Source organism: Artemia sp. Qi Xiang Cuo, chromosome 2 (genome assembly GCF_049724085.1).
Source record: "Artemia sp. Qi Xiang Cuo chromosome 2, ASM4972408v1, whole genome shotgun sequence".
NCBI classification, from domain to species: domain Eukaryota; kingdom Metazoa; phylum Arthropoda; class Branchiopoda; order Anostraca; family Artemiidae; genus Artemia; species Artemia sp. Qi Xiang Cuo.
Window position 1 is genome coordinate 15,752,167 of NC_142795.1, and position 27,471 is coordinate 15,779,637.

Sequence of the window (27,471 nt, forward strand, 5' to 3'; positions counted from 1 at the left end):
GGCTTTAAACTGAACTAACAGCTCAGATTTAGCTACGAGTCAAGGCCTGTTCTAAACTGAATTCTATTAAATTACATTACACTAGTATAGTTTGATTTTAAACTGCGGGTATACCAACGCCTAGTCATCCCAATAATCCTATATAGACGCGAAACATGGACACTCAAATTCAAAGATGAAAGGAAACTTCTAGCATTCCTGCATTCGAAATGAGATGTCTCCAAGAATCAATATTTTTTGTCAGGCAATATCTTATCTTAACTTACTATCAAATACACTCACCGCATCACGAAATGGAAGTACAGCAAAGACTCCAGTCCACTGAAAAGAATTCTCAGCAGAATCAACAAGCAACAGCTACGATGTTTCGCCCACGTCGAACTAATGCAGTCGAGCCTTCTACCGAAAATCATCTCTGAAGAATCTCTCCATTGATCTGGCAGACGATGGAGGTTCCGCTGCATAGTGAGATATTGCTCACTCCGTGAAAAAGATTTAAGCTTTAGTTTTTTGGTGTTTAGGGGGACTACAAGGTAGCTAGGTTAGGTTAGATTAGGTTACGTATTCAATATATGGTTCGCTTTACCCCCACTCCCCCTCTAATGTACAAATCTATAGCCCAAATGTTTTGTTAAGTTTAGTCTTACCCATCAATGGTAACGAGCCTGAGAAAACTTGCCTGATTTTCGATAAAGGGGGAAGCACCCCCTAAATTCATAAAACGTTAATGAAAATCTCACCCTCATGTTCAAAAATGTGGAATTTTGTACTTCTTGCCAGATGAAAGATCGCGGATGTGTGTTTATTTGTTTTTGTTTGTTTTTTGTTTGTTTTCCCCAGGGATGATTGTATCGATCCAATGAGCCTAGAACATTGGGAGAGGGCTCATTCTAACAGAAATTAAAAGTTCTAGTAGCGTTTTAAAGTGACCAAAAAATGGGAGGGCAACTAGGCCCCCTGTCACGCCACTTTTTTCCCAAATCCCTCTGATCAAAATTCTGAGATTGCTATTGTGTCCAACATAGCTGAAAGACCTAATAACTATGTCGTTGGAGATAGCTTGACCCCCCCCCCAATCCCCTGGGGAAAGGTCTTTAAGTTATAAAAATTGCCCATTGTTTACGTATAGTATTTGTTATTGGGAAGTATGCATACATTTTTCGGATGAGGAGGGGAGGACAAATTTCTTTCTGGAGGGACCTTGCACGGGGAGAATCTTCCATGGAGAGAGAATTTTCCAGGGGGTGAACTTTTCAAGAAAAATTGTATACTGGGGGAATTTCCCAGAATTCCTGTACGAACTTTCTTTATATGTCTTGCTTTCTCTTTACTGACTCAATTTTACGCCTGGAGGTGCTAAGGGTAAATTTTCACTAGGATTGAATTTTTCAATGGATATTTCTGAAGGGAGGAGTATTTTTCCATGGAGGTGGAGCCAGATTTCCTAGCGTTATTTAAAAAACAATCAGAAGTTAAATAAAAATAAAACAAGTTTTTTCAACTGGAAGTAAGGAGCAGTATTAAAATTTAAAAGTTCTAGTATAACAATATTTTGAACAGAAGCAATATTTCGAACAGAAACTATTACGTATACGAGGGCGGTTTCTCCCTGGTCTACACCTTGCTATTTACGCTTAAGTATAAATTTTGTCCCAATTCTTTAAAAACGACTCCTGAAACACGAGGGTCGTTTAATTAGAACAATAAGTAACTTTTTTTAAATGCCGAAAAACTTTAGCGTAAAGAGTGACGTGTTGAGGAGGATGCAACCCCCCTCGTATACCTAATAGTTTCTGTTCGTTTTAAGTTTTGATATTGCTACTTTTTTTCAGTTGGAAAAACTTGTTTTTTTAAATTTAATCAAACAGTTCGTGGTAACGAACTGTAAGTAACCCGGCTCAATGGTAACCGAAACTCTAGAAAACGGTTTGATACCAATAGATATATCTTTTGATACCAATAGATATATCAAAAGAATCAGATTTCAATGCTGATTTCAAATATATAACTTTCATCAAGTTTAGAGCTACCCATCAAAAGTTACGCGCCTGAGAAAATTTGGCTGATTTTCAAAAAAAGGGGGAAAGACCCCTAAAAGTTATAGAACCTTAATGAAAATCACACCATCATATTCAGCGTATCAGATAACCCTCCTTTAGTGGTTTAAATCGCATAAAAAAAAAATTTTTTTATTTTGCTTTTTTTGCCCGAAGAAAGTAACCGGTTGGGTTTTTTTTTTTTTGTTTGTTTGTTTGTTTTTTTTTTTTTTTTTTTTTTTTTTTCCCCAGGGGTGATCGTATCGACCCAGTGGTCCTAGAATATCGTGGGAGGGCTCATTGGAACGTAAATTAAAAGTTCTAGAGAACCTTTTAAGTGACCAAAAAAATGGAGGGCAACTAGGCCCCCTCCCACGCTCATTTTTTTCCCAAAGTCACCCCATCAAAATTTTGAGATAGCCATTTTGTTCAGCATGGTCGAAAATATGATAAAAATGTCTTTTAGGATGACTTGATCCCCCAAAGGCCCCTGGGGTTTTTCTTAAATTTATTAACTTTAATATTTTTTAACTTTTTTTTTTGTTTTTTGTTTTTTATACATATTTTTTAAGAGGATTTTTTTTCTGGTTGGTGGGGGACGGAGAGGGTCGGGGGCTATATGGAAGGATCTTTCCATGAAGGAAGTTTTCAGGGGGGACGGGACATTGCGATGAAGGGGGCGCCGGATTTCCCAGCATTATTAAATAGAAAGATCAGGAATTAAATAAAAAAAAAACAATTTTTTCAACTGATCAACTGATTGTGATTAAGAGGTAATTTTTAAAGAACTGGAAAAAAAAATTCGAACTATAGTTTAAAGAGCAGGGTATTGACTAAGGGGTGAACCCCCTAATATACGTGTTAAAAATTTATTAATATAGAAGTTCGTTACGTAAGTTAATTCTAAGTTACGTATATTTATTACTAATAAAAACGTTCGTAAATAAAATAAAACAAGTTTCGAGAAAGCCATTTAACCAAATATAATATGCAAATTTTGTTTTAATTATTCATGTACGGTGAGCCAAAATCAAAACCTGCATTAATTCAAAAACGTTCAAAAATTAAATAAAAAAAACAAGTTTTTTAACTGAAAGTAAGGAACGACGTTAAAACTTAAAACGAACAGAAATTATTCCGTATATGAAGGGGCTGTCCCCTCCTCAACGCCTCGCTCTTTACGCTAAAGTTTGACTTTCTCACAACTCTATTTTTTTAAACAATAAAAAAACTTTAGCGTAAAGAGTGAGGCGTTGAGGAGGATGCAACCCCCCTCGTATACCTAATAGTTTCTGTTCGTTTTAAGTTTTAACATCGTTACTTATTTTCAGTTGGAAAAACTTGTTTTTTTAATTTAATTTAAAACAAGAAACGGTTACACTAAACCAGTTGCACTATGGATAGATTAATAAAGGTGTTATGGCCAAAGAGTCTTGTTACATTTCCTGTCTGTAACAGTTGTAACAGTCCCAATGATTTACCATTTAAAATTTATAACTGCTCATCAGGTGTATATGGAGGGGAAGGGGATCAAGACCCGCCCCTCCATAAAACTCTAGATTATTCTAAATTACTGGGTACTTCTTATTCAAATGCACAAATGTAGCTTATGCTAACAATTTTTACCACAATTATTACGCACGCAGAAATTCACAAATTTGGAAAAACTTAAAACTAGGCATTTTTTATTGACCATATAAGACATTGTAGAAATCTGAGAAAACTTTGAAGTTTCAGGGGGGGGGGCATTCCTATAAGTTCCCACCCGGCTTGCGTGCCTCTCCCCTACCTAAGGCCTAAAAGCCAGTTGACGAAAGGGTTAAAGTAAACGCAATGAAAGTAGCGTTCCAATCACAAGCGTGCAAGGTCCCATTCTAAATTTCCCGCCAAAAAAACAAGTCTCAGAAAAATGTTGCAAATAATTTTCTTTTTTTATGTTAACCATTCTGTTTTAGCCAGCAGAATCAGTTATCAGTAACAATTGTTAGCAATGGTTCAGATGTTACAAGCATGACTTTTATTTAAACTTTCTTGTCATAACTACATAATCCTTCACTTCAAGCTGATACCACCTTTTCTTTCAGGGATTACAATTTTAAACGAGTGGATAAAACTGCGTTATGGAGTGTTTCCCAATATTGGCTTTAGCGATGATCCTGTATATCCTGAGTACTATAAGCACAATAATGTTATCAGGGAAACAGCCTGCTACTATAGTAACGGGTGAGCTACTTTTGAATTCAATAATATATCATTTATATTATAAGTAACTATATAATGATATATTATAATTATAAATTACAATAAAAAAATATTAGTGCAGAATATTATGATAATAAATAATTGAAATATAACCAAGTATTAGGTTTTGGTGACAATCTGTAAGTAAAGAGCTACCCTTGCTAATGGTAAACTCTAACTTTAACAAAAGGAATTTTCTTAGATTTTAAGGAATTTTGAAGGTATTCAGGTCTATACTCTAACAAAAGTGGTACTTATGTATTTTACGAGAAACGCTCGAGAGGTGAAGTTGGGTTAATGCTAATGAAATAAAACAAAATATGGTGAAAATATAATACTTTATTAGCAAAATTAGGTTAGGTTAGGCAACAACCCCTTATCCTGGGAAAATATAATTGCCTGTTTTTCGGTCCTTGGCAAATCCCAATTCTTAATTTGAACATCCATGGTGAGACACTATATTCTTATCAATATGCATTGACAACTAACCGGTTATTGTTCTATCTGATCTTCGCGATTCAAATTCTCGAGTGTTTATCTGATCCTCGGAATCCAAATTCTCGAGTGTTTCTCGTCTAATACATAAGAACCAAAAAAATTTCTTAGCAATATATATATACAAAAGAACTTATTTCCCATAGTTGTTTGAAATAATAAAAATTGACGTCGTTCAAATTCAATTAATGTTAAACTTAATATAATACACAAATTTATTTATGCAGGCTTTGTGTAATTTTGAAATGAGATCAGACTTGACATAGTCTTCATAGATTTACTTATGGCCTTTCGAAATTTAAAAAGGTTGCAGACAAAGAATAGTATTGTGGTACCAGGTGATTTGGCTGCGAAGGCATTAGTTTATAAGAGACGTTTAAACGTAAACACTAAACTATTCATGATAAAGTGTCCTCTCATTATATTATTAAATAATGAAGAATGAAACTCGAGAAAGAATCTGCTGGAGTAATCGCAATTCGAAAATTTAAAACAACTTTTGTTGATTAAAATGCCAAATACAATCATTAAGATGCTCTAAGACAAAATGATTTTAGCACCAAAAGATCAGTCTTCATCCATCCTTTAGATCGATTCTTATTGAATTTCTATTTGTCATTCTCAAGTTTATTATTTTTATCGAAAGTATTTTCATTTTTATAGAAACATCCTCTTTCTTTCTAAAACCACGCTGTTTTCAGGGGCGGATCCAGGATTTTTTTTAGGGGGGCGCAAAATAGGTTGATCCGATAAACTTGCGTTAGGAGCAAGTTTATCTACAGCAAACTTGCGTTAATTAAGTAAATTAGACTAATTTAGACTATGTTAAGGGGGGTGTGCGCCCCCCTGGATCTGCCACTGGCTGTTTTTCTGCTAAGCTCATCCACACATCTCTTATTCTATTAAGTATCACCACATGAAGTAGTTGGCTTCATGCAGAAATCAAGCTCATGCCTCAATAATTACCAAATTCACTCGTATCAACTTTCTTATAAAGGAGTTTAATTAAAGTGTTCTTAAAATCACTAAGTGCTTCCCCTTTTTCATAAATCATATTCATAATCTTCCGGAATTTATCTCTAACTTCGCAGCCATCATATTTCAAAAACTCATTTACGACGCTATCATCACCTGAGGTCTTGTTACTTTTCAGTCCTTTTATCACTGTCTTTAACTCCTCCCCATATCGCTTTAGTATTAAAGGAATGATGATGTAATTAACAATTTGGCCGGAAACATTGGAATAAGCTAGAAAAAAAATGATAGAAGACGATTTTTACGATAGAGGCTCAGGGATAAGTTTTCAAAACTAGATATTTTTGCACAGGAATATTTCATCGAAAGAAACAGATAAGTATGTACCCCTCCCCTTTGACTAAGTGCACTTCATATATTTGTTCAGTCCATTTTCCCGTATATTATTTAGTTTCTAAAGTTCCTATTTTTTCCTAAAATGTGTTATTTGTAACATAACTTTTTTAAAAGCCATGTTTTAATTTGACCAATTCTTACTCGAATAGTTTCTACCATACTTAGAAGTATGAAAAAACATACCATCTAAAAATACATATACGTTATAAACAGTCGAAAATTTAGAAATGTATTTTCCAAGTTTTCTGCTCTCCGCTGACACTCATATCATGCAACACACACTTTGAATCACCACTGCCGAAATTAGAATAACCAAAATTATCCGATACCTAATCGTCTGTCATTGAGACTAAGATGAAATTTTCTTCATGATCATTTTTATTATAGTGAGTATTCATTTTGACTTAAAGTACAGTTAACCTGAAGTGAGATTCCAAATAACCTCTCTAAATAAAAAAAAAAATGAAATAGGCAAAGCCATGGGCTCAATTTTTTGACATGGGCTCAATTTTTTGGAGTGGGATGTATACGGGGTTATTTAAAATCAAAGAGTACATATTATTATTAAAAAAATTTCTATGTATACATGGTGTACACCCCCCCCCCCCCCTCAGAACCTTCCCTAGATATTCCGGTGACAAACAAGAAGTTTCTGCATAGACCCAACTTTGCAAACTAGCAAAGTCCAGGCGTCGTTGTTAATGTAAGGGAAACAAGAAAAAAAGTGACTCGGATTAGAATGCTAAAAATTGAATTATCACAAAGATAAATCATTCCACTCCATTAAAAAGTTATTTTTAAAAAAACTTGTTTTTATTTAATTTTACTAGTGCGTTTTTAGCAGCATTAGTGTTTATTTCAGTTTCGATTCAAGTCTTAAAAATATACGACTAGCGCAATTATAAAATATTTCCTGCATTGCACCGGTTTTTCTCACAAATAGTAATTTTTTTTTTGATTAACTTAATGTTATATTTCACATGAATTTGGCTTCGTAAACCACTCTGTTATATTTTAGTGCAGAAACAAGTTTATATATTAGAAATTATGGGATCTTATAGATAGCGCTGAAATTGATTTTTTTATTTTTCTCACGAAAATTACAGGTTTTGTTTGTTTGTAAACTACTAAAGCCAAGGTTGTTCCGAGAATTGGTGGATTCAAGTGGCACAGCCATTGAACTTGGGGTGGGCCGTCTCGAGCGTCCCAGACCTTTGAGCGTCTCTGGGTACAGCGATAGTTCGTACGGATGATGTAAAGAAGACCTTGATTTCAGTCATAGATCTCTTAATTGTTGTGTCTAAGAAATGATGAGTCTGAATACCCGAAAATGTTACGTTTTCAAACTGAAAATTTTGATAAAATTCAAGTTCTTGTGGCGGGCAAACTATGAACCCCAGTTCACATGCAGCGTGCTCGATTTTTTTTCTCGACTATTTTGAAATACTCAACATTTCAAAATGTTAAGTATTGATTAAAGCAGAGCTTTGAATTCGAAGCTTAACCATTTGTGTTACCTATTAGGAAAGGGTTTACCATGTTTTACCATGCTAGAATGATTCTTTAAAAATACCTGAAATTTTAAGTATATTGTTTAACGGATAGCTTCTCCCTTGAAAAAAATTAGTGCTACTAAACGCATTATTTGTAAATTGTTCATTGATGCTTCCTTTTTCAGCTAATAGGTAGTGACACATGACATAAAATTCTCGCCGCAGAAGCATGTTGACAACCTGGCTATGTTGGCGCAACAAAAGCATCAAGGCGTGCCGGTAATTTGATCAATCGAAAAAAAACTATTAGGAGTGACGTTCAAACTCGAGGAGTTGCACACTATCATAAATTATACACACAAGGTTATACTTATCACGTATTGGAGAGGTGAACCACGCATAAATAAAAAAGTGATGCCTATTGGAGCAAGTGGTCCTCTAAGGTATATATCTCGTGGTAGAGAGTGGGCAGCTCCTTGTTCAAATGAGAACCAGTTGAAAGTTGATGCTCCTACGTTTGAGCACTTTTCATGCTTCATAGCAGTGGACTGAGACAACGTTGTTAGTAGCAGAGGAAGCTAGCTGATGATTAGAATTGAAAGTGTTCGTCATTATCCCAATTAATCCCACAGTAAATTTAATGTGCTACGAAAAAATCTGTTCAAAAACTTAAGATCTTATGTGTAACTTCAATATAGGGATTGTATATTTATTTGGTTAATAAGGACATAAAATGTTTGCTTATTTTCCATGACTACGATTCTAAGATAAAACAAAGTACATATTTTATTTATGAGGGTTATATCATATGAAATTTCTTAAAAGAAAGGCTATCTAGCAATGCTATCTCATTCGCAAGGGGACAGTTTGGTAATAGCCCTTATATGTACATATTTTTTGCTAGATTAGGCCACTTTAAGAGACACTTACAAAGGGACGCATTTGTGGAGGAAAAGAAATTGGAAGAAAATACAGAATAAAGGTGAAATTTATGAAAATATAGGAAATAGCAGGGAAATGATATAAATAATGAGACTCCGATGGGGAACTGGTGGGGATTTAAGACATTTGGTCCTTGTGTACGTGACCAGTGTTGACCCTTTTTTGCTGCCATTAATGTAGAATGGCCATTTAAAGAGAATTCAATTGTTTGTTTTTTTATTTTGAGGAATATCTTAGGATGACAAGAAATAAACACTGAACTCTTTGTGTGTTCTAAAAGAAAATATCAAAGTTGCTTCCGATACGTAAAACTAGCTTAAAAGTTAGCCCATATCTATCTTTAATAACTAATTAACTTAAATTAATAAAAAAAGTAAATTATATAAATGAAATATATTTAAAACATTAATTCTTATTTTTAATAACAGTGACAAAACTTTTAAAATAGTTTTATAACACTACTTAATTAATTTGCAAGATAAAAGGCGAAAAACCACTGGGGAATAAAAAAAAAATAATATCCTCAGGGATGTATCTAGGATTCTTGTTCAGGGGGGTTATTATTTGTGGGGGGGGGGAGTTGAACAAAAGAACTTTAGAAATCGCATCAAAAATTTCTAATAGGCATTTTTGTTACGTTTTTAAGAGTCAGAAAAATATTTCGGGGGGGGGGGAGGGGCTGAAACCCCCTAGCTCTCCCTCCACTGGATTCGGCCTTTAATATCGAGGTGAAAAAGGATTGAAATCAGGAGATTTTGTGTTTTTCGGCCACAAATTAAACCGCTAGTAAAAAAACGTAATTTCAGGTGCTCAGAGGCATTTTAGCGAGATAATTTGGTACTGTTGCATTATGCGGGCACCGCTATATACTGTATGTGGAATGTCAAACGGGAAATGCTACTATGACCCGATAAAACCCGTCAAACGGCTATGTGCAAGTTATTTCTCATGGATTTTACAATATTTAAACGATTATGTTTTGGGATTTAGGGGGGGGAAAGGTACCTAGGTGAGGTTACGTATTTAATATATGTTATGCTTTACCCCCCCCCCCCGAATGTGCAAATATATAGCCCAGATTTGTTTCTAATCTACTATATATTCATCCTATTTTATTTCAATTAATTAGCATTAACCAAACTTGACTTCTTCGCGATGCCCGCATAATGCACCAGTACCAATAATTTCTACAATAAAAGTGCTTACTATAAACAATATTAATAGCAGTAGTACAAAGTACTAAAATAAAAAAAGCGACCACTAGTCTTCTATCTGATTTTGTTTAGCCTTATATCTAACATGATTTTGCCATCTATATTCTACCCGGCAACCCTTAAATCCCGTTTCATACAGGTTTAATAAGTTTTCCCTCTTTTTTTCAAGTGAACGCTTGACTAAAATTGATAAAATAATCCTATTAAGTGGTTAGTGACATAAGAAAAAAAGAAGAAAAGCTTAACTACATTGGTGTCACATTTCAGAAATTCAATGCCATATTCGGTACCGCTTTAAGAAGAACAAATGTTTTACTAATTTAGAAATGACAAAATCAATTAAGGTTAAAAAGAATACTAGTTACTGATTTTACTCTTATTCGAATGCAGCAGAACATAAAAGAATTTAATTATACATGAGTTAGTAAGCTATTAAAAAGCATGAATCCGTATTTGGTATCTTTAACCATTTCAAGTCACTTTCAATCATATGAAAAAGGCTATGAACTATAACCCGTCATCATTATATATGGGGCCTATTAGCAAAGTTTTGGATATCAAATGCCGATATTCTTATATTTATTAAACGATTGCGGCTTTTAATTAGAATATAGACTTGTGATTATTGAACCACGAATGTTTTGATAACCATTCAATGCACTTCGTATTAGACATGTACGCAGCTACTTGTTTTGTGGGGAGGAGGGAGAAAACTACAAAATTTTTGACAGCTTTTTCGGAAAATGTCAAAATTATACAAACAGTTGTAAATTCTCAAGAATTTTTAGTAGGCTGGGGACCGGTTTTGAAAATAAGACTGGTGGAATGTGCTTACATACTGTGTTTTCAAAAAGTATAAACCCTGGCTATTTGTGGCTGAATGTAGTGCAAAGCACTCCCCCTCCTAAACTAAATACTATTATATTATTGCCATTAGTTAAGGCCTTTACTAGTATGGCTATGAATATTGTCTGTTCATTTTCGGTTTAATACTTGAAATACTGTTATCTCAAAATTTTATTGGCAGCAATATACAGGTAGAGACAGGCTCGACTCTTATGAGTGAGAATGATTGATGACTATTCTTCTGATGGGGTTGAGAACACAGAAGTCCAGTTTTGGGCCAAAGTTTTTAAATTTCTAGAGGTGAGAACCATGCATATTGCCTCTGCCTTTTCATAAATTATATTTAGAGGGGGCCAAACTCGTTTCAGGCTTGATGTTTGTTTGGCGTATTATTCAAAAATAAAGTGTTTGTAGTCATCATATATGGCCCAGTCATCATTGGCACACCGATAAAACGTATAAAGAAATTCAGATCCGCCCCTAAGGGCAAGGATTCCTAAGTTATTTTAGTTCTTTGATTTTATATGTTTGTGAAATAAAAAAATATTTTTTGCTTTTCTACTACTGTTATGCGTTGCGAACAGTTTGAAATTAATTATACCCCTTTTCTGATCAAATTGTAACACAAAAGATTTTTGTGGCATGCTTATAGGATTCTACGGTAGTTACCATTTCACCTTCAAAAGCACTGAGATAAACTGAAAATCAAACAATGTTTTTCCCGCTGATAACTTCACCCACTCAATCATTGATTTTAAACGCTCTTTCACCCTCCACTCTTTCTTATATTAAATAAAAAATAAGTTTTTTCAACTGAAAGGAAGGAGCAACATTAGAAATTAAAACGAAAAGAAATTATTACGTATATGAAGGAGTTGCCCCTAATCAATACCTCACTCTTTACGCTAGTGTTTGACTATTTGTTCCATAAACAATAAATCGCGAAGAAAGGAAACGAGGACAATTAACAGCCAGTGAAAACTGAAAGTAAGGAGCAACATTAAAACATAAAACGAACAGAAATCATTACATATATTTGTTCCAATTATTCAAGAATGACTCTTGATACACAAGGAATCTTTAATTAGAATAATCAGCTTTTTACAAATTCAAAAAATACTTTAGCAAAAAGAGCGAAGTACTGAGGAGGGGACAACCCCCTCATATATGTAATGATTTCTGTTCGTTTTATGTTTTAATGTTGCTCCTTACTTTCAGTTGAAAAAGGTTATTTTTCATTTAATTTCAGATAGTTTTTTTTAATTAATGCTGAGAAATCCAGCTCCCCTCCAGCTCCCCTTCCCTTCTCCGACAAAATCTCCTCCGTAGAAGGATCCTCCCACGTAAGATCCTCTCATAGAAAAATCCTCCACGTAAGTCTTGATTATTATCAAGACCCTGTTTCTTACAGTTTGTTACCACGAACTATTGTCTTGAACGAAATACCAGGTATGCTAATGAATACTAAACTCATTACTACTACTACTACTAACAACTCATCACAGCACCAAGCCGCCTGAGGCCAACACAGCTACCCACGCTCCTCCTCCACCCCAATCTATTCAAAGCCTCCCTTTTTACATCCGCCCACGAAGATCCCATTTCCTTTAAATCTTTTTTTATGACGTCCTCCCACCCCAGACGGGGACGACCTGCTTTCCGTTTAGCCCTAGATGGTTGGCCGAAAAGAACAATCTTCGGCAATCTGTCATCCTTCATCCGAACAACATGCCCTAACCACCTCAACCTTTCTTTCATTATAGACCTAGAAAGTGGTATTGAACCACATTTTTCGTATAGCCTATTGTTTGAAATACTGTCAGTCAGCCGGGTACCCAGAACAATCCTTAAGCAATTTCTCTGGAAAACATCTAGCAAATCTTCATCCGCTTTTCGGAGCGTCCATGCTTCAGAGCCATATTTGACCACTGTCATCACTGTAGCTTCTAAGATTCTAATCTTGGTTTGCAGACTTATCTTCCTATTCTTCCAGACTTTTTTTAACTGTGAAAAAACACCCTGAGCCTTGGCTATTCTATTTTTAACATCTTCACTGCTCCCACCATCTTTACTAATAATACTACCAAGGTAAGTGAAACTGCCCACCTGATCAATCTTTTCATTACCCAAGGTCACCTTTTCATCTTCACTTATTCCTAGCCTTAGTGACTTGGTCTTCCTAACATTAATTTTCAAACCAATACTAGCACCCTGAACTCGCAAAACCTCTAAAACTTCATTCATTTTGCTCACACTTTCATCTAGGATGCTTAAATCATCAGCATAATCCAAGTCCAGGAGACTTTTTCCTCCCCATTTGATTCCGTGGTCTCCCATTGCCTTTCCTGGGCTCCTTAAAACAAAGTCCATCAAAATAATCCATATAAAGGGGGATAGAACACAGCCCTGCTTAACTCCTCATTTATTACAAAACCAGCTGTTAACCTCATTTCCTTCCTTAACCACGGCAGTTTTATTGTCGTGCATAGCACTAATCACTTTAATGTATTTGTCTGGTATACCATACAAGGATAAAAACCATTACTAAAGCTCCTCTATAAACAGAATCGAACGCCTGCTCATAATCTATAAAACTAAGGACCAAAGGTGTTTGAAAACTTAGGCACTTCTCAATTATTAACCTAAGAGTGAAAATTTGGTCAACATTATTTACATATAATATCAAAGATTCATGAGGATTACAGATTACCAAAACTTCCTTTCCCCTAAACTCTAGGTCCTAGAGCTCTACGATACAAAAGGCTCATGAGTCATGAATAAGTTCATTGTATTCTTTTTTATTTTCTGTGTTTTTCACCAGTGTTTTTTTCACCAGGTGCAATGGCATCAGTTCATGCAAGTGCAGAGGGGGAGGGCAAAATAATTTCTTAAAATCTAGGGGCGTAATCTTGTTGTATTCATTTGTTTCAACGAAAAAAAGCAATTTCAATGAAAAAAAGAAAGGGCATTTTTGAAAATCTTGGGAGAGGGGACAAATGTCAATGAACAGACAAGCTATTGTCAAGACAATGCAAACTGGTTATTCCAATAACTCATGTACGCGTAATGTCTTTTGATTTTCCTCTATCCCCGCTCTCGCAGAGTTGGGGATTCTATCCAATCCACTTGGGTCTAAGTTTACAAATCATCTTTAAAGTCTTAAATTACGAATAATGATTTGTTTGAGCGTTTGTCTTTTTTTCTAATGAACGTGTTTTTTATCATTAGAATCTTTGAGGTAAATATAAATATACCTTATAGGACAACGTCCGGCATCGCCTGCACAACAGAAGATTCGGAGAAATGTTCCTTTGATTCTTGCAAACCCGAAGGCTATCCACCGACTAAGCATAATATACTTTGCAACAGAGAGACAGTAAAGAGCGTTATATTCGACCATATTGATATAAAAAACAGGTAACGTGAATTGCAATCTTTGATTCAGTTTCAAATAGAGCAGCCTACGTCAGGGATGTGCACAGGGAGCGATCCTTCTGACCCCCATAATTCGTAAAGTTTCTGAATTTCTGGGTACTTTTTATTCAAACTATCAAAAAAATATCATTATCAACCCCTACCGAAAAGATTACCTGTACGTGGGTGGCCTACGTGTTAAACAAACTTGTGTTTGAACGACTATTTGGTTTGGAGCGGGGGTCATTGGTGTGACCCTGTAAACTCAGCCAGAGTCGGCCCTGCTCTAAATGGGTGCCTGGAGAAATCTGGGGGAAAGACACAGGAAGCGTTGGATGATTTACCCCCAACCACGTATTGCACTCCCGGCCGAAGGCATTGAATGAGGAGATCGGTGGCTGATTAAATTGATAAACAGTCAGTTTTTCCCAAAACAAGTAAACGGTGAAACGGGTAAACAGTAAGCAGAAGTTACTCCGAAAGCATTTTGCACTACTCATAACGTTCAAATGATCGCTAGCGTCTGCCTGAAAAAGAAAACTGTTTTGCTTTTTCCGCCTAGACCATGAATATACTATTTAACTTTAAGCACAGAAAGCAAATATACTATTTCAGTTAAGCATCAAATACAAAAACAATATTATATAAATTATAACTTAATTAAAAAAATGAACGGGAGAAAAAAGCAAATTTGTCTTTTAAACAGTATTTGCCTCTAAAAATACGTCTTTTTTTCAAGCTCGATTTTGGGTATCTGTTGTTTGTAGTATTGTATATTTTTTAGTGTGGTTTTTATAAAGATCACTCTTCTTTCCTGGGATTTCTGCCCCCTTTTTTAGCATTAAGAAAATGCTCGCAAAGTCGTAGCTTTTGACAGGTAAATCTAAAACGAAAAACTTTGCATATTTAGAATTGAAATAAAAATCTGATCATTCATTTAAAAATTTTTGCGTGATTCGCATTAAAGCTCACATTAGGTGTGAACCAAACATAATTTCAGGAGTTCGTTTATTTTCTAAACAAAGGAGCATCGATTCTGTGTAATTTTTTTAAAGGCTTCAATTAGATAGGCTAGGATATTAATGAGATTACTTCATTCCCGAGAATCAATTTTCAATTTTCTATATCTTATAGCTGTTACTGGACAAGAAGCTATAACTTTTTAATCTTTGTATTATAAAAGTCTAAGCATTTCAAAGGCTATAATAAAAGTAGCAATAAATTAGAATTAAAAAGCTTTTTTATGATCATCGCAAGAATTACTTTATGTGTAATTTCATGGTTTGTCTAAGCTTAAAATTTAGGGTTTTAATTTATCCTACCAATCTATGATTTACAAAGCCTTTTCTATGATAAGAAAGATGGTATTAAATAGCTAAAACATTACAAATTATTTTGGCAACATCTATCAAACACATATTTTCATCCCCCTTTTTAAATAGTTAAATAGTCTTGAATTGTGCTTTGTGAATTTTGGTCTTAACCTTAATGCAAAATTAAATAATGGAATCGAAAATGTTTTATGACTTTATATTGTATTATATACCATTTAAGATAATATAATAGAAATTTTTGATTATTAAAGATGTAACGGACATCCCAGGGGTAGAAATTAGGTGATGTAGAATTTATTTAGTCAGGCAGGAAGGATGGGGTGCATAGGCAAGACCTAGGGCTCATGATGAATAAGGAAGCTGCCGAGTCTTATTTAGGTTTGAAAGGTATTAGTAATAGGATTCTAGTCACTCATTTTATGACTAAAAAGTGGAGATTATCAGTCAAAGTAGAACCGACGAGTGGAGGGTATGGTCCTGTAGAACCGACTCATGGAGATAGTAGTAACTCAGATCAATCTTACTTACAGCTACAGGAACGAATAGACAGGGTCCCAGGTAGAAATGTGGTATTTTTATTAGGGGATTTTAACGCCCAGGACGGCAGAAATAGGGATAGATGGTATCCTAGTCTACATAAATTAGTTTAGGAAAATAAAACAGTAATGGTTACAGACTGCTACAATTTTCTAGGTGTAACAATGTAGTTAGTTATAACCAATACAGGATTTGGTCATAAAATGGTCCATAAGTTAACATGGTAATCACATTATGGTAGGACAGCTAACCTTATTGATTATTATTGTAAACCGAAGACTTGCGGGATTGATACAAGATACTAGTGTAAGAGTGCTGTTATTGATGTTAAAAGTAAAGATTACCATCTAGCAATATCTAGGGTCAATTTAAAGCTGAAAATTAAGAGGGGTAACTACCTCCCGGGAAGTTATGACATTGGGAGACTCCAGGATGAGAATTTGAGAGAAAGTTCCCGTGATCAGTTGAATACCAAATTGGATAGTTTACAATTTGACTATGTAGAAGATGGATGGAACAATTTTTGGAAATATTTTGTAATACTCATTGGTGATGTCTTAGGGAAGATTAAATAAAAAGATAAGTTTTTCAACGGAAAGTAAGAAGCAACATTAAAATTTTAAACGAACAGAAACTATTACGTATATGAAGGGGTTGCCTCCTCCTCAACACCTCGCTCTTTATGCTAAAGTTTCTTAGTACTTTTAAAAAAAGCTTCCAATTGTTCCAATTGAACGACCCTTGTGTTTCAGGAGTCGTTCTTAAAGAATTGGGATAAAACCATAAACTATATATAACTATATATAGTATAAACTATAAATAACATAAACTATATAGATCAGAACATAATTTCTGATCGTTTTTTAAATAATGCCAGGAAATCTGGCCCACCTCCACCGAGAAATCCCCTCCCCACGGATATATCCTCTTGACCAGGTGATCTCAAACTATGGTATGCGTACCCTTTGGGGGTACAAACATTTTCTTAGGGGTACGTGGCCGGCCAAAAAAAAACAAAAAAAAAACAACCCTTATATTTCAACATTTTATTGGATTTAGCATTTTGTAGGCAATTTTATTTATATTTCAGCTATAGTTTACTTAGTACCAGTAACTGAGAAGCGTTAGCTAAAATGTTTTTTGGGTAAAAAGTGGTACAGTGTCTAAATAAGTTTGAGAACCGCTGCTCTAGACAACTCAATCCCGGTGAAGATTTACCCAGGACAATTACCCTTAGCAACTCCCTGCATAAGATTCAGACGGAAAAGAGAAAGCAAGAAATATAAAAAGAATTTTGTATAGGAATTCTGGGAAATTCCACCAGTGTATAATTTCCTCTGACAAGTTCACCTCCTGGAAACTTCCCTCCCCATGGAAAGTTCCCCTGTGAAAAAAAAACAGCAGAAAATATGTCTTCTCACCCTAAAACGTATGCATGCTTCCCAATAACAAATACTCTGCGTAAACAATGGCCAATTTTTATTACTTTAATACCTTTTTCCTGGGCTGTGGGGAGAGGGGTCATGTTATATCCAAAGGCATAGTTATTGGGCTTTTCAACTATGATGAACAAAACGGCTATCTCAAAATTTTAATCGAACGATTTTGGGGGAAAAGGGGTGGAGAGGGGGCCTAGTTTCCCTCCAATCTTTTTGGTCACTTAAAAAGGGCACTAGAACTCTTAATTTCCGTTTGAATGAGCCCTTTTACGGTATTCTAGGACCACTGGGTCGATACGATCATCCCTGGAAAAAAACAACAACAAATAAACACGCTTCCGTGATTTTTTTTCTGGCAAAAAATAAAAATTCCACATTTTTGACAGATAGAAGCTTGAAACGTCTACAATAGGGTTCTTCGATACGCTGAATCTGATGGCGCGATTTTCATTAAGATTCTATGACTTTTAGGGATATTTTCCCCGTTCTTGAAAATAAGGCAAATTTTCTCAGGCTCGTAACCTTTCATGGGTAAGACTAAACATAATGAAACTTGCATATTTGAAGTCAGCATAAAAATTTGATTTTTTGATATATCTATTGATATTAAAATTCCGTTTTTTAGAGTTTCGGTCACTATTGAGTCGGGTCGCTCCTTATTTACAGTTTGTTGTCGCAAACTGTTTGAAAGTTAGAAATGTAGCTGGGAATATTAGTGACAATCCTTTATGTTTCATAGAGAGGAGGAGGGGCTTGTACAAGAAATATTTGAATGAAAGATCATGTGAAACTAATATAAATATAAAGAAAGTGGAGAAAGCATTAAAATGTGAATTAAGGAGGTGTGAATTGGAGGCCATGGATAAAATTGCTGAAAATCTGGAAGATAAAGCGAGACGGCATAATGGTAAAATATTGTGTGGACATGCAAATAAATTGAGAGAGAATAGTAAATCTGGACTTTTCCCGGTTAAAGATATGAACAGGGCCACAATTAGTGAGAGGGAAAGAACTAAAGAGAGACGGTAAGAATATTTTGAGAATGTGCTAATCCGTGATAGAGTAACAGGGAAAGATATAGAAAAGAATGGAAAAATTTGTGACACTTTGAAAGTGAAGGAAGATTTATTTTGTGAGGAAGAATTAGTGACAGAATTAAAAAACAATAAGGCCCTAGGTGCTCATAGTGTGGTAAATGAATTTTTTAATATGATAGTTGTGAGGTTAGAGACAAGTTACTGATAATTGATAATATGATTTTGAAAAAGGGAATGTATCTAGTGATTTTAGGAAAACTCCAAATAAACCCTACCATAAGAAAGGTGGGAAGAGTGAGTATGGTAATTATAGAGGTATTAGCCGGGTCTCTGTAAGAAGCAAATTACTTAGTATGATGATGCTTTTATAGACTTAGATATGCCGTAGATAAAGTTTTAAGAGAAGAACCGTGTGGTTTTGAGAAGGGTAGAGGATACGTCGACAAAATTTTCCCTCTTAGATTAATAATTGAGAAGTGCCTGAGCCATCAAATGCCTTTAGTACTCACTTTTGCAGATTATGAGCAAGCATTTGATTCAGCTGATAGAAGAGCTTTCGCGAAGGTCCTATCCTTGTATTGTATATAAAATAAAAACATTAAAGGGGTTTGTACTATGTACGAGAATAACGTTGATGCGGTACAGGTAGGAAATGAAGTTAGTAGCTGACTTCGTATTAAGTCAGGAGTTAGGCAGGGTTATGTTCTATTCCCATTTATACAGATCATTTTTATGGACTTTATCCTAAGGAGCACAGGACCAAATGGGCAAGTAAAACTCTCCTAGAATTAGATTATGCTGATGATTTAAGCATCCTGGATGAAAATAAAAGCAAAATGAATGAACTTGGAGGTTTTGCGAGTTCAGGGTGGAAGAATAGGTTTGAAAATTGATGTCAAGAAGACTAAGTCGCTAAGAGTAGCAATAAGTGAAAGTGAAGAGGTGATGTTAGGTAAAGAGAAGATTGATCAAGTGGACAGTTTCAATTACTTTGGTAGTATTATTTGTAAAGACGATGGGAGCAATGAAGATGTAAAAAGTAGAATAGGCAAGGCCCAGGATGTTTTTTCACAGTTGAAAAAAGTTTGGAAGAATAGGATTGTAAGTCTGCGAACAAAGATTAGAATATTGGAAGCCACATTGATGACAATGGTCAGTGGCATTGTTTAGGGGGTAAGGGGGCAGTTGCCACTCCCCACCCCCCAATAATTTGAAGAAAGAATTATTATATAGCACATGCACCTTGACTCTCCAGATGTAGACCCCTCTTGCCCCCTCCCGCATAAAAATGCTGGAGCTACGCCCCTGACAGTGGTCAAGTACTGTATGGCTATGAAGCCATATGGTTGCTCCGAAAAATGGAAGAGGGTACCCACCTGACTGACCTTACTTTCTTAAATAGTAAGCTCTACGAAAAATGTGGTTCAATCTTTCTTTCTAGGGCTAAAATGAGAGAAAGGATGAGATGACTAGGACATTTTCTGCGGATGAGGGATGACAGATTGCCAAAAATTGCCCTGGTTGGCCAACAGTCTTGGTCCAAATGAAAAGTGGGCCGTCCCCAAATGGTGGGAGGATGTTGCGTAAAGAGGGAAGCTTTGAATAGTTTGGGACGGGGAGGAACATGCGTAGCTGTGTTGGCCTCGGGTAACATGGTGCAGCAGTAATTGATTAAAAGCAATAATAGTAGTAGGGTATTAGCCAAACAGCCTACAAACAGGGTTCTTCGGTCCTATGGCCCCCTAAAACGTTTGAAATGGTGTGGTGGGTTTATCCCGGAATTTTTTTTACCTCGTTTTAAATATTTCAAATAGGTTCAGACATGTCTTGAAGGTAGAACTTGTTCTTCCCTTTTCATGCAAAATAAAATAATGACGTTAAAAGTATTTTTACAGCTTATAATTATATTATGTACTATTTCAAGGTAATAAAATGGAATTTTATGAATTGTTAAGGATAACAGAAATTTAGGTAATGGACTGTAGTACGTTATTAGCCAAGAGCATACAATCATTTTTTTGGGGCCTAGGGCCCCCGAAAGTAGAACGAAATTGGATGATGGGTATGTTCCGAGATGAGCTCGTAAAAACTGAAAAAACTGGCGATTTAAATTGAAATTACAGAGGATTATTGACAAATATTGAAATTACAACATTTTTGCGGTGTAAGACAGGGGATGCTGTCTCCCTGAATGTAAGCCTGGGCTCGGGATATGAATTATCCAGAATTGTCTCGGTATATGAATTGTCTACAATTTTTTAATAAAAAAAAGACGAAAATTTTTTCCCTAATGGTAGCATGTATTAGAGTTTATTTTGAAAAAAGCTAAGATTCTTTAGGCATAAGATAATTCTTTGTTGTGTATATTAGTGCTCTTTTGTTTTTGCTTTAGTCATTTTGTAGTTGTTGTATGCTAAAAATAATGTTGTTTTTATATAAATATATTTAATCTTAAATCTAAAACTTCTAAGAAGATCCATTATGATAAACCAGAGTTAATTTTCTCATATATTGCAGGGAGTCAAGTTTCTTTAACATGCTAAAGTTCCAATATTTCTATGAGGAAAAAGTGAAGTTTGTGTTGGCGTTAGATTCAAGTTCAGCAATGATTGATCGGGTAAGATATGCTGGCTAAACCATTCGGCTAAACAATTACATAAGCCATTTCGTTTTTTAAAATTCAATTTAGTTTACAAGAAAGAACAGCCTGAGCGTCTAAAAATAAACAAAAAGTCAAAGCCTAAAAAGGTAAAAGATACGGCATTGGATTTTACAATCCACCGGCAGTTCAGATCTCCGTTTCCTGGCCCTTCAGTATAAAACGAACAACAAAACAAAATTCAGGTAAAGTGACGAAACAAATACAAATTTGTTTTCATCAGTGGAGATGCATAAACCTACGTACACAATATAACTAAAAAAAACCTATCCAAATAAGTTTACCCGAGGATGGTCAGAGAGAGAAATAATACCTATCGGAGACTTAACACATCTTTTTTAGATAATTTTTAAAACTGTTACAGGCAACAGCTATTTGAACATCACTTGGGACTTCGGACGAGGGTTTATGACCGTAAGGCATGAAATTAAATTCCAAACGTGACGAGTATGTTAATGACATCCTAAAATTTTTAGAACTGCTATCGGTGGCAAAACTATAATTTTCAGATCTATATTTGGAATTTTGTATGTTTTGGCAGAAGAAAGATCACGGATGCGTGTTTATTTTTTTTTTTTTTTTTTGTTCATCCCAGAGGTAATCGTATCGACCCAGTGCTCCAAGAATATCGGGAGAGGGCTCATTCGAACGGAGATTAAAAGTTCTAGTGCCCTTTTTAAGTGACCAAAACCTTGGAGGGCAATTAGGCCCCCTTCCCTGCCCTTTTCCCCCAAAATTGTCCGATTAAAATTTTGAGATGGCCTTTTTGTTCATCATAGTCGAAAGGCCCAATAACTATATCTTTGGGCATAAATATCCCCCCCCCCCACATCCCCAGGGGAAAAGTCTTTAAGTTATAAAATTTGCCCGTTGTTTACGCATAGTATTTGTATTAGGATGTGTGCATATATTTTTTGGTGGAGGGGGGGGTGGCAGATTTTCGGCTGATTTTTTTCCACGGGAGAATTTTCCATGGGGAGGGAAGTCTCCAGGGTGTGAAATTGTCAGGGGAAATTATGCACTGGGGGAATTTGCCAGAATTCTTATACAAAATTCTTTTTATGTCTTGCTTTTTCTTTCCCGTCTCAGTTTTACGCGCGGAGTGGTAAAGAGTAAATGTCCCGGGTAAATTTTTGCCGGGATTGTATTGTCTAGAGGATATTTTCGTGGGGAGGGGGTTTCTCCGTGGAGGTGGGGCCAGATTTCCTGGCATTATTTAAAAAACGATCAGAAATTAAATTAAAAAACAAGTTTTTTCAACTGAAAGTACGGAGTAACATTAAAACTTAAAACGAACAGAAATTAGTACGTATATGAAGGGGTTTGCTCCGTAACACCTCACTCCTCAACACCTCACTCTTTACACTAGTTTTTTAGCACTTTTAAAAAGCGTATTATTGTTCTAATTAAACGCTCCTTGTCAAGGCCACCCAGGATTTTTTTTTCGGAGGGGGTTTGAGGTGTTGAATAGGGAGCAACTCCCCTCATATATGTAATAATTTCTATTATTTTAAGTTTTAATGTTGCTCCTTACTTTCAGTTGAAAAAACTTGTTTTTTTTATGTAATAAATACGTAAAAACTTCCTTTGAAGGAATTCAACGATAGCTTTCCAAGGATTACTTCTACTGGTAAATAATTCCATGTGGCATACGTGTATGGCAGAAGAAACTTGTCCTTGATAGCTCTGCCTACACACTTGCTGGGAATAATACTGCTAATTTTACTGGATCCGTAAAAATGGATAGGTTTATGGATCAAGTTAAAGTCCATATTTATCATTTGTTTTAAATAAGAAACAAGCTTTAAAAAAATACTTACCTAAGCAGACTGTGGCCTTCTGTTTCACAAATGACATTAATTCAATTGTGTAGTAAAAATATTTACTGTTGACAGCAAGTGGAGACATGCTGGAAAAACGGTCGATAGGCCTAGACAAACGTAATTAATTTTTTAATTACATCATTTCAAGTACGAAAACAGTCTTCCTAACCCTTTCTCAGGTTCATTTTCAGGTGCAATTAAATTGCTTCTTTAAAAAAATAATTCAATTTCATAAAATAAAACATATTTTGCAGGTTGTTGCAAACGCTCGAAGGGTTTTGACACTCATTTTGTATGAAATGCCCCTGAGTCCGCGGCACGTCCCATCCTGATTTCACATCTTCTAGTTAGAAATGTAAATTTAGTAGTTTTTAAAATATTCTTTCGTGACTGTTTTATACAGTAATCTATTTTATCAGTGTGTCTCAACTTGCCATTAAGCAAATTAAATAAAAGAAAACAAGTTTTTTTAATTGAAAGTAAGGAGCGACATTAAACTTAAAACGAACAGAAATTATTCCGTATATGAAAGGGGCTGTCTCCTCCTCAACGCCTTGCTCTTTACGCTAAAGTTAGGCTCTTTCTCACAACTCTATTTTTTAAAACAATAGAAAGTTTTAGCGTAAAGAGCGAGGCGTTGAGGAGGAGACAGCCCCTTTCATATACGGAATAATTTCTGTTCGTTTTAAGTTTTAAAGTCGCTCCTTACTTTCAGTTAAAAAAACTTGTTTTTTAATTTAATTTTTTTACGTTTTTCAATTAATGCAGGTTTTGATTTTGAATCACCGTACATGAATAATTAAAACAAAATTTGTATATTAATTTTACTTTTATTTGGTTAAATGGCTTTCTTAAAAGTTGTTTAATTTTATTTACGAACGTTTTTATTAGTAATGAATATACGTAACTTGCGAATTAACTTACGTAACGAACTTCTATATTCATATATTTTTAATACATATATTAGGGAGTTCACCCCCTATTCAATACCTTGCTCCTTACGCTAAAGTTCGAATCTTGTTCCAATTATTTAAAAATTAACCCTTAATCACAAAGGCCGTTAATTAGAATAAATAGCTCTTATGAAAGTACTAAACAATTTTTGGCTTAAAGAGCGAGGTATTGACTAAGGGGCGAACCCAATTATATACGTAATAATTTCTTTTCGTTTTAAGTTTTGGTGTTGCTCATTACTTTCAGTTGAAAAACTTATTTTTTTTATTTTATTTAATTTCTGATCGTTTTTTAAATAATGCTGGGAAATCCGGCTTTCTTCAGAGCAATGTCCCTTCCCCCATGAAAACTACCTTCATGGAAAGATCCTCCCACATAACCTCCAACCCCCCCCCCCACTATTAGATAAAAACCCCTCTGAAAACGTCTATATACTTCCCAACAAACCAATACTATATGTAAACATTGGGTAAAATTCATAAATTTCAGCCCTCCCCCCGGGGCCTTTTGAAGATTAAGTCATCCTAAAAGACAAAATTATATTGTCGACCATGCTGAACAAAATGGCTATCTCAAAATTTTGACCGGTTGACTTTGAAAAAAAAACTGAGCGTGGGAGGGGGAGACCTGCCCACGTTCATCACTTTTTTAGAAAATAATTTTTTTCTACTATGCTTGTCAATCTACAGTAAACTTTTTCCAAGCAAAATGTACCTACACACTCAGGTCGTCAAGCAAAATTTCGATATTTTTTTTAGCCTATAAGTTATAGCCATAACTCAAAGAAGACTGACCTTTGTCAGATATGCTAAACGTGTACGACCTCAGTACAACTTGGTTATCCCCCGGTTCTGGTTTGCCAAGCATTGAGAACAACTTTTAAAAGGTCCTGAAGAGCCATTTTCATTTAAGAATATGTTTAATGCTCATCAGCTAGTGGTATAAGAAAATTTAATACAGGTAACTCGTATCACATTTGTCTGATCATTTTATTTTGTATGCGGAAAGATCGACACCAAATGTCAGCTTTTCTGATTGCCTTTTAGTCCCTCCGCATGAGACGGGTTGATCAAGTTTAATTTCCACTGATTGTCTCTCTACAAAAGCCTGTTCTTCTGTATAAACAAACTTGTTTGGTTCAACCTTTTTGAGAAATTTGACATCAAGATCATCACCATTGATTTCTAGCACTGACGCAACATAGTATGTTTTCCCGCTTCTTTTCCCATCGATTCCAGTGAGAATGAAATCACCGACTGTAATCTCTCCAGATATTTCAGTTTCAGCCTCGACATCGCCAACATTCAGACTCTCGTCACTGCAATAATCAGAATCAACTACAAAATTTTCAGAGCTGCTTTTATACTCAAATGCTTCGCAAAAAAGCTTCCTTTTTGGAAATTTATATTACTTCGCAACTGTCTTGCTTAGTTTCTTCATTTCTAGCACTTTTTGTTTCTTGTTTTTCTTTTCCACCTCTTGCGGAATTATTTCTTTTACTGGAGTATCTGTTAGGATTTCTTTTTTCTTTCTATTTGCAGTTCTTCTTTTCTGATTCCTGGGGGATCCTTTCGGCAATGGGAAAAGATCTATAATTTCTGAATAGCTATCGTTAACAGAACCAGACATTGTAGCAGGCAGCTGTTCTGGACTCGAGTTTCTCAGGGGTGGTTCACTTGCACATGGTGCTTCTGAATATCGTGCAGAGTTACCTTCTGAGCTGAAAGGGGCCAGTGGTGGTGCTTCTGGTCTATCGGAAACGGGTGAACTTAGGTATTCGTGGTCTTGAAAAATTTCTGGGTTGAACGGATGAATTCCTGTGCAGCGGAACCCGCTGATTATGCTTTCTTGAGTAACAGCCTTGAAGTAAGATGAGCCAAGAATTTCTGCAACATTAGCAATGGCTATGGTTTTGCATTTATTTCTGCTCATAATAGCTTCGGGTTCTCGATTGTAGTATGCCTTAATTGGAAACATAACGGAGCGATTCAGAGGCTGCAGTTTATGAGTCATATGTGGGGGCATGGTTAAAAGATTAACACCGTTCTCCTTAGCCAGCTCAAGCAGATCGCTAGAATATCTGGTAATATGATTGTTCAAAATAAGAAGAACTGGTTTTGATTTTGTTGGTTTTACATGACTAATAAAGTGGTTCAGCCAAATGACAAAGAGCTCGGTCGTCATCCATCCAGAAGCTTTTTCATTTCAGAATCCAATGGTCCCTGGTGGAGCTCCCCTTAGTAGGATATCAGGGCATATTTTTCTGGGAAAAATCATGATTGGAGGAACTGTATTTCCGATAGCGCTAACACAGATACAAAGCGTGATATTCTGCCCTCTTTCACCAGACGTTACCTTTCTGACTTGCCTTTGGCCCTTTTCAGCAAGGACAGTGCCTGGCTTGTGAACAGTCGATAATCCTGTCTCATTGACGTTCCAAATATTTTCTGGGCTAAAGCAGTGAGGATCGTATAGAGTCTGAAGATTGTTAAAGAACTGCTGAACTGTAAAGCGGTTGAAGGCAGTAGCCTTTCCCAGACTGATAGCTTCTGCCTGTCGGATTGTAAGCACGGGGTGTCGCTGCATAAACCCCCGATACCAATCCTCTCCCACAGCTTGATTAATCTCACCACAAATCCATGAATCTGGAATTTTAAGCTCCTTCGAAATGGCGTATTTGTAACAAAGTTGACGTAGCTCGAGTGGTGATAGTCCATAATGCATATGGCATATTATTTGCAGGTATTTGACAAGATCCCGTTCTTGTTCGTCGGTAAAAATTCTACGAGTGGCTTATCGTGGTGAAAAAAAAGAGAGGAAAACTTCTAACCTCCAGGCCGTTCTTGCTGATTCTTTTCACATAATCTCGTAAGGGTCCACGAGGAATCTGGTATTTTCTTGAAGCTGTTGCCTTTGGAACTTGCTTCTCAATGACTTCTAGCACAGCTTCACGAAGTAGTTGTGGTTCAGTCGTACCTTTTTTCCTTTCTGTAGCAGGCTTTGGCGCTCGTATGATTTCTGAAAACAAAAGAAAATATACTATTTATAAAATACAGAATAATGCACCAATATGCTTGATGTAACATTGAAGACTTTTGCAGAAGAAGTTTAGCCTACATGTCCAGTCTTAAATTTTTCAATGTTTTCAACCTTGTCTTTTGTCATGATGTATAACCTACTTATTTTGGCAATGAAACAACAATGACTACTTCAATCTTTTAGAATATGTTAGTTGGATTGCTCAGTTTGTTTTTAACAGAAATATAATGTGTTTTGAGCTTGAACGATCAAATAAAATTTCAAGAGGTCTTTTTTACGTAGTAACCTCAAGGTAATACGTTTCGTCTCAATATTCTTTGTCGAATGTTATATCAACCTAACAAACTCTTAAATTTCGAATCAATGTCTCAACTTCTGGGCATGCAAATTGACTCGATCCAATTGTTTTTATCCTATTATTATTGCCAGTAACAACTCTTCATTTAGATGGGCTAGTAAAATACAGAATATTACTAATAAAATACACAATATTTCTGAAAAATACAGAACTAGTAAAATACAGAATAGTACAACACATAACAAAATACTGCAATGAAAACAAAATGAAAGCTCACCAGCCCAGGTTCGCCAGCCATG

At 35.5% G+C, this 27,471-nt stretch overlaps 1 protein-coding gene across 1 annotated transcript in view; it reads left to right on the forward strand.

Annotated features, from left to right (window-relative positions):
* Nucleotides 1-27,471, forward strand: part of LOC148954941 (calcium-activated chloride channel regulator 2-like) — a 99,438-nt gene that overhangs the window by 52,564 nt on the left and 19,403 nt on the right. Inside the window, exons 3-5 of the mRNA XM_089107996.1 lie at nucleotides 4,121-4,259; nucleotides 13,900-14,055; nucleotides 20,917-21,016. Coding sequence (XP_088964122.1) covers nucleotides 4,121-4,259; nucleotides 13,900-14,055; nucleotides 20,917-21,016 — 395 coding nt within the window. The remainder of the gene's footprint in view (nucleotides 1-4,120; nucleotides 4,260-13,899; nucleotides 14,056-20,916; nucleotides 21,017-27,471) is intronic.